Below are 8885 nucleotides of genomic sequence, written 5' to 3'. Positions count from 1 at the left end.
GTTGTTTGAAGGCGGTTCAAACTACATTGAACTACAGATGACGATGAAATTCTTGGCTGTTCTTAATTAAAATTGCAATAAGAGTGGGAGGATGATGAATGATGACAAAGAGTTACCACTTTTATATATCCCGACTGCTACAGATTACTAATAGGTACAGTCAACATGGCTTTGGTACACAAAAGACTCCAGAAGAAACATGGTGGGTGTTATACCCCACCATGTTTCTTCTGGACTCTTTTGCAGTCAGTAAAAGCCTGATATTCTCGCTCACTGCACACACAGCGAGAAAGGTCATTTGATGATTTCCCCCAGCAGAAAGATTTTAACTCATCTAAGCACAAAATAATCTAAATAGGTTGTGCACCTTTTGACATCAGCCTCATTTCATAAACGTCAAATGTCACCGTCCGTAAGCAAACCCATACATTAGTCAGCGTTGGTATAATTTGCAACATGTACCATACTACCACAATATCTATTTAATTTGAAATTCAACTACTTAACGCCCGGCTCTAGACCTCAAAATTCATAAGGCGCTTGTCCCAATAAATTTGCATGGCATTATACTATTGTGGCCGAATTTAATGGAACTTGAGTGTAGTAGTTAATTGTGAAACCTAGCTTAGAGTCGTTTATAAGCATTAAGTATGAACTACTATTACTTGTTACTACAAGGCTATTAAGAAAATATAAAAGCACGTAGTTACTTAATTTGTTTTTTTTTCGGCAGTGGTAGGAAGATTCTGAGGTAGAATTATAAAATAATTTGTTAGGTACATATTTTTTTGGATAAATATAGAAGCTACAGATTTTTTTTTAATGTGATATATTTAAGTGGTATACAGAGGTTTTATCTTACAAAAGTGGGAAATACATACCTGTGTGTAAATATACATGCACGATGTCTTAGTATGTGTAAGCTCAAGAGAGCTCACTAGTGGTCGAATCGCCGCAAAGACAATGTGCATATGTTACGCACACAAACATAGCTCACCCGCTTTCCTGATATAAAATATCTATGTATGATTGTACCCTACCGACATACATTCACATACGCATAGAAATTATTTTTACCACATACATTGAAAGATAATAAGGTGCAAAACTTACAATAAAACGCAGAAGATCTTGATACAGTACTAGAGTAGGTAATAAAAAAATGGTTACACATAAAATGAGTGTTGCCCTACAATTTACCTAGTATTATGTGGGACATATTAATTTTACGGCTGGCAATAACACCAGGTTTTATGAGCCATAATATGATCTACTGAAGTTTTATTGACAATCTCTGTGGTGACGCACGCAGTTGCGTAAGATTTTTCACCCTTTTAGTTTGACATTTCATTGTTACCTTATATGAGTATTTTAAGTCAAAGGTTATATAAACAGTACAGGTGTGCTTTATATAAATATGCCACAGATAGTATGTTTTAGAACTGTTGTTAATTTAATTAATGTGTGTTTAAACTAAATTGTGATGAATGTCAAGGAAAGTACCAAAGCAGCTAGCAGAGTTTTTTGTCTATGAGACAAGGTTTTTGACTTTTAATTTACCGTACCTCTGCATTCTAAAAATTGTCAGTCCTTACTGGTAACCAGAAGTCAGAAAGTCTGACAAGGTTCTTACCAAGGAAGCCCACATAACTGGGTTAAGGACGTCAGATAAGAAGTTGCACTAACCAGTTACAAAAATATTGGAAGCCTTGTAACATACATAGTTGGGCAATGGCTGGACAGATGATGATAATTGGAAAATATAATATCTTAACTTTTACATTGCTTAGTAAATAGTTTCCTAAAATACCCTATTTTATTAACCAAACCCCCAAAATCAAAGAAACCAATACCCCACTACTATATTTACACTCGAAATCTTCACACTACTTCAAAACTTTCCCTTCACTATCAGTTCGAAACACACGTTAAATTTCTTTATACAGAGGTTTATACACCACTGAAAACTTTATCACTGTATGGGCCATAAAACGGGCCTTTTATAATTTACAACTTTATTAGCATTACAGTAGAGTTGGGAATTGAGTGAGGCACTTGAGCGTGTGTAAAATTAGGTGAGATTTTATCTTCATGCTTTCATATCTTTATTAGAGTTACAGTGTTCAGGTATCAGACTGACTCAAAACTTTGATTGGATCTAACTGTTTTATGCAATTTTATTCGCAGTCCACAACTATTCTCTACACTCAGATATAAAAAGTATTTAAGTACTTTCTAAAAATGTTAGGAAAAATATTGAGCGTTAATTCCGCGAGACATCCTTTCTCACACTTTATCAAAACTATCTGTGTACCTCTCACGTAAATCAATTCAGGTGTATTGGTTTGAAAGCGCGACAAATACACAGGGATTTTCGCATTTATAATATTAGGTAAGTAAGGATATATAATAAAGTATATTATTAATCGTTCTGAATAAACCCCCACAAAGCCAGTAATCTCCAAACCCACAGTAGCTACAACAATCATAGCACATACACCGCAAGTCAAGAGCATAGATTAATCGAATGTCGATCACCGCGTATGATCGGCACTCCAGTAGCTTGACTTACTTGACTTGACTTAGAGTCCTATGTCCCCTAGATGGGGCAGAGGGCATCCACAGTGCTCCGCCATCGCGTTCGGTCTTGAGCTTCGCGCTTTATTTCGCTCCACGTTCTGCCTGTAGCCGCCGCCTCTGCAATGATCGTCCGCCGCCAGGATTGTTTAGGGCGGCCACGTTTCCGCTTCCCTTGGGGATTCCAGTCTAGGGCTTGCCTCGGGATGTGATCGGGGTCCCTTCGGAGCGTGTGGCCGATCCAGTTCCACTTGCGGCGTTTGATCTGCTGGTCGATCGGTGTCTCCCCGCAGCGTTCCCACAGTTCTATGTTGGAGATTTTCTCGGGCCAGTATATACCGAGAATACGACGAAGGCAGCGATTGACGAAGACCTGGAGCTTACGCGAGATGTCTTTTGTGGCCTTCCATGTTTCGCATCCGTACAGCAATACGGTTTTGACATTGGACCGGAATATTTTGAGCTTAACTCTCCTGGTCAACTTCCGTGATTGCCACACAGGACGGAGCTGTGCGAAGGTTGCTCTCCCTTTGGCGATCCTCGACGTGATGTCCTCCTCGGTCCCTCCTGTTTCCGACACAACACTCCCGAGGTAGGTGAACTTGTGGACCCTCTCCACTCCCTCTGTGCCGATAAGCAACGGTAATGAGCACGTCACTCCGCACCTCATTTCCTGGGTCTTCCGGGTGTTAATTTTTAATCCCGTCTCCATGGCCTCTCGTTGCAGGTCGTCCAGTTTGGCTTGCATGTCGGTTCGCGTGTGGCTCAATAGACATAGGTCGTCGGCATAGTCCAAATCTTCTAAGACGTTGGATAGTCCCCACTCTATGCCGCGGCGCTTGTTCTTGGTGGTATGGTGCATGATGCCATCAAGGACAACAAGGAAGAGGAGAGGCGAAAGGAGACACCCCTGGCGTACACCCGCATGAACCGGTATGTCCTCCGAGACGAGGCCGTCGTGAGTTACCCTACAAGAATATTTCCCGTAGATGGCCTTAATTATGCTCGTGATCTTCTCGGGGACTCCAATTTCACGAAGCCGGTCCCAGATGCAATTCCATCGCAGCGTGTCGAAGGCTTTTTCGAAGTCCACAAAGGTCAAGTACATGTCCCTCTGCCATTCTGATGCCTGTTCGAGGATTATGCGCAAGGTGTTGATCTGGTCCGTGCACGATCGGTTGGGACGGAAGCCAGCCTGCTCTTTACGCAGAAGAGGCTCGACGGCCCCCGACAGCCTGTCCAGGATGATCTGGCAGAGCACCTTGGAAGGAGTCGAGAGCAAAGTGATGCCTCTCCAATTGCCACATTCACTGAGGTCTCCTTTCTTGGGTACGGTGATGAGAAGGCCTTTGTTCCAGTCATCAGGTAACTCTTCTGCTGACCAGATGTTCTGCAAAAGGGGAGTCAGTGCGTTTGCTGCGGTGGTAATGGTAATGTCGGCTTTGAGCATTTCCGCTGTGAAACTCCAGTAGCTAGCCTAGCCGAATTACTGCACGAAATAACTGAAGGCGTTGAACTCAGGCGTTAGGGGACATAACTGGTGACCATTGATAAATACCTGGACCTCTAGGTGTAGTAATTTCATATATTATTACGCTATACCTTTAGCGTAATGTATTTATGAAGTTACTAGCTGATTATACTACTACTGATTCGAATTGGAGTTTCTTGCCCGTACTTCTCCATAGGAAGCTACTTTTGGAATGGGCAACTAGAATCAAACCTATTCACAGGTGCTTGTAAAGGCCTAATGAAATAAATCATTTGACTTCGAACCAATTCCAACAGTTGAACAAAAAAAAGTGCCCTTTATCAGGTTCCAAATTATCTTTGTACGGTCATTTAAATCGGATCAGAAGTATTGACAGGAAAGACAGACAGATGGTAGAGATAGTTAAAGTAACATCTGTACTAATCGATAGATCAATTAATGCTGTAAATGGATGACAGCTATCTTCGTCGTAACAAGTTCCTTTGTATTTAAGAACTACAAACCGGCCCAACATAAACATTAAGACATAATTCTAATTCTTAAAAATCATCAAAATATGTGTAGGTAGAAATCATACAATCCTTCAACAGCTATTCAAGGTCAAACTGATAAATCAGACCTTCAATCTGATCTAGTACTATACGGTTTCTACTCACGCGTCCGTCTGTCCTAGTTTCTAACTCAAACATTGAGTTCATCACGCGTTGAAGTAGTCAGGATCTGTAATGTTGGCTCAATACTGATTAATTGATTCTATCCTGTTTCTATCCTGTTCAAGGGTAAAAATCTCTTCCAGAATGAACCTAATTTAAACTAAGCATAATAAAACTGGAGAACTGACTTGGTTGAACGCGCTAATCTCAGGAATCACTAGACCGATATAAAATAATATTTCAGTGTTCGAAAGATCGTTTCTGAAGAAGGCTTTTAAAATATTACATTTTCCCTGTAATTTCGCCCGCATCTCGTAGGTATTTCTCACATCTAGATAAAACAAAAACAGTGATTTTAGCATAAAAGCTAAACATATGCACAAAATTGCTTCCGTACATTTAATGTTAGTAAAGATACGATATGTTCTACGTTACGTCTTTTGGTATTTACATCAATCAACTTTTATTTAAATCGTCAAACAAATGACCCACTGCGCTTGGGGCGGTTTTGATCGGACACTCACTCTTTAAAATCCCACCCATTCTTGACTCCTCCCTTTGAATTCTAGGGACGTGGTAACTCTTTCAAGCAATCCCAGAGCCCACATCAATGTGCTAAAAAAGATTAAGACGACTTTCCACACTTGCTTTCATTTCAACAATCCAAACTCACACACACATTTCGAAACTCTTTGAAATTTTTAAATCAAATCAAACAACTCCCTTTGCTAAAAAACAAATAAAAAAGTCATCATATTTTATTTTATTTCTTTCACTGACGAATTTTAAAGCACTCTCGCTGGATAATCCGTCTGACAACGGGCAGAACAGTAGTGGGGATTAACCATCTTCCCAACACGTTACCCGGACTCCGGGGATTACTTGAACCGGGAATTCTTCATTCCCATTTGGTACTTTTATTGCGGACGCTGACTTTAACAAAATCTAGTACAAGGCTTGTCCGACAGGGAAGTTAGAAGTATAAGTGTTGCTTTGTCATTTTTGGGGCTTTGAAGTTCTTTGTGAGATTTTAAGGGTCTCGAAGCACTCACATTTAACATATTTTGACTGTTGAGGAATGGCGAGTAAAATTTCGATAACATGAAAAAAACTCAAATCTCACAATAGTAAGTTTCAGCAATTAATGGTTAGTAGAAAATTTAATAGACATACCATAAAAGACTTCAATTGCAATACATCTTAACACAATGCCAGAGTATTCATAGCAATAAGAAACAATTAAAGACGAAGAAAATAACTTTACTTTCCTAATCATTGATTACTGACAGAGGCGTCTTTGATAAACTCCAGAAAGAAAATCTTTACAACCCTTTTTCACAAAACCTTCTGCTTTTCACAATGACCTTGAAACGAGCACAGCAAGCAGAATTTCGGACAACAGCATAAGCAGTAGTATAAATCTTAGTTACGTGACCTCTCTTACCTCCTTACCTCTCGGAGGTTTCTCTCAGGTACGGGAGGCAATTACATCGTGTTCCAGTCTCTGGGTGTAAGATATGAGCCTTAAACACAACCTTTGTAAGTTTTGTTTAGTATTGGGTGTTTTTTGAAAGGTAAAAGTAAGGGTTTGAAAGGATTTGGTAAGTAGTGAGGGCATTACGATGATTTAGGGACAAAAAGCTTGGAATCACAGTTACCTTCAAATAAAACTGTTTAGTCTACAGTCTGAAAGGGTAAGTCTGAAAAATAAGTTTTAATGATCTGGTGTGAATACTATGTATCTAGTACGTAGCTGTGGACACCACTATTGTATTGGGTAATAATGTGATGCTAGTGTGTATGTTTACTAAATAAATAAAAATTAAATATGGAACTATTTCTTTGCCATGTATTACAACCGACCTTGCAAAACCCAATGCCACGAATTATGTTAAGCCAACAATTGCATCCTTAAGACTCAAATTAAGAAATAGTTTTTCATACGCTACTTTAGGTTTTGTCTCTTTAATAGCAGCTCGTTACCCTCAATAACAAAACCTCATGTTTGCTGTAATTGCATATCAAAAGATAAAAACATATTATAATGAATCCATTAACCCGCACTTAACCCCATGCCAACTCTCGCGTCAGTTAACACAAAAATGCATTCACTGCAATTATAATTTAATACCTAATGCCATGGAGAACAAAATGACTAGCGGAGGTGCCACAACGGAAAACCTCCTAAGAAAGTAGCGCGCCAAATGTGGATGTTCAAGGGACGAGGAACGTTACTATCTTCGCCCTTATACACCTTCTTTGGACCCGAATATTTTTTGTAATACCAAAAATCGTTGACAGATGTCTCAAAAAATACTACCGCCTCGTTAGTTCACTTGTAACTGTTAGTTTTGGTCATGCCCACCGTACAAATTTGACCTAGAAAAAGGCGCCTACCTGCATTATGGCATCTCCGCTCACCCTTCCTTACTCCTTAAATTTAATGCTTAATGCACACAACGCTGAAATCATAAAATTTGATCCAGATTGCACTTAAAAATATCCATTATGATGCTTATAGACCTGTGTTATTATCTCCAATCGGATATGCATACGATGCAATAAATTATTCAGAGATGCATTTGCATATGAAATGAATATTTCAGAATGCAACTTTTTATTTTTAAGTAGAATCCGATTTCAGATGCACTGTGTTTTTGAGAAACGGGAAGATATTATTTGAATGATAATGGTAACTTGGAAAGGATTTTTTATTACTTTATTTTTCGTTGTCGTTTAGGGATCAATAAGATTATGATGATGATAATATTTTGGCCCCAAAGCAGCTATGACTTTAAAATTTAATTAATGCTCCGTCTATTTAATTATACCTACAATTATTTAAATGAGTATTTACTTTTTTAGAAAATGCCTTATCGTATTATGTATGAACATAACATTTTGAACAAAAGAGGAGAAAATTACATGAACTTTAAATAACTAAATAAATAAGAGAAGGATGGGGATGAGGGTTGATAACACACTTTTTTCAAAATATAACAATCAAAAATCCAACAATTAAAAATATCTACCAGACCCAATTTTCAATACTATTGTGCTGAACCAACATTGTAATAACTCTGGATTGTCATCCAAACAAATTCATTTCATTTCAGTGAAAAACTGATGGAGTCACGTTTGTTGAATTCATATCGAAATGACTTTTGTTTGTTTAGTTTGTTAGTACTCGAGAGAGTATTGGTGCTATTTTTGGTATTGGGAAGCTACGATGGAATACTGGAATTTACTTCATATTCTTATTTTTCTAACTATGTTGGGGTCGGCTTCCAGTCTCACCCGATGCAGCTGAGTACCAGAGTTTTAAGAGCGACTGCCTATCGACCTTCTCAACTCAGTTACTCGTCAACCCAATACCCCTTGGTTAGACTGGTGTCAGACTTACGGGCTTCTGACTATCCGTAACGACTGCCAAGGATGTTCAATGACAGCTGAGACCTACAGTTTAACGAGCCATCCAAAACACAGTCATTGGCATCCAAATCTACTTCGTATATATTATTCACTAAATAATAAAGAACTATCCAGGTGTGCGGAGTCTTTTCCACTGGACTATGAGAGTAACGAAATACACAACGCAACTATGTTCCCGAAAGAGAGTAAGTAAACCCCAGCGGGGCCCACCAGGGCCAAAGCTTGCCGGATCTGCGGAATGGTTCGAAAGAGTTACCGCGGCGCTGATACATAAAGGGCTTAAGAAGGAACATGATGGGTTTTAGTCAATAAGAATCTGATCATTTCCGATCAAAAAAACTAACGAACCTGTGGCCGCGCAAATGCTTGTGCACTATAATATGTCCTGCGCAGCTAGCTGATCTCCTTAGAAGGAAGTCACTTGCCTAAAAGTTGTTCTGGACGCCATTAATTTTAATAAAATATACATACACTTATGAAGTAGCCTATATGTAAATACAAAAACCACCTGATACGAGTACATTATTATCTACCCGCACATTATCACTTAATTTACTTACCCCGTGTCAACATATTGGCGATTTAATTTACTTGCAAAGTGCTCGATAATGGACAATATTACATTCACTATATAAATATATGGACATTATAGTGCTTTATATAAAGCAATTGCATTTAATCCAGACTTTGGTCGTAAATAACACTAGTCAAAGAAAACTCGTAATGATGTA

The 8885-nt window shown here is 38.8% G+C and overlaps 1 protein-coding gene across 1 annotated transcript in view; it reads right to left on the bottom strand.

Moving 5' to 3' along the window:
* Window positions 1-2577: 2577 nt before the first annotated feature.
* Window positions 2578-8885, bottom strand: part of LOC124639612 — a 55674-nt gene continuing 49366 nt past the window's right edge. Inside the window, exon 3 of the mRNA XM_047177055.1 lies at window positions 2578-4054. Coding sequence (XP_047033011.1) covers window positions 2600-4054 — 1455 coding nt within the window. The 3' untranslated portion in view covers window positions 2578-2599. The remainder of the gene's footprint in view (window positions 4055-8885) is intronic.

The sequence above is a fragment of the Helicoverpa zea genome, chromosome 19 (assembly GCF_022581195.2).
Source record: "Helicoverpa zea isolate HzStark_Cry1AcR chromosome 19, ilHelZeax1.1, whole genome shotgun sequence".
NCBI classification, from domain to species: domain Eukaryota; kingdom Metazoa; phylum Arthropoda; class Insecta; order Lepidoptera; family Noctuidae; genus Helicoverpa; species Helicoverpa zea.
The sequence above is the reverse complement of the archived record's forward strand: the minus strand, read 5'-3'. Positions and strand labels throughout refer to the sequence as shown.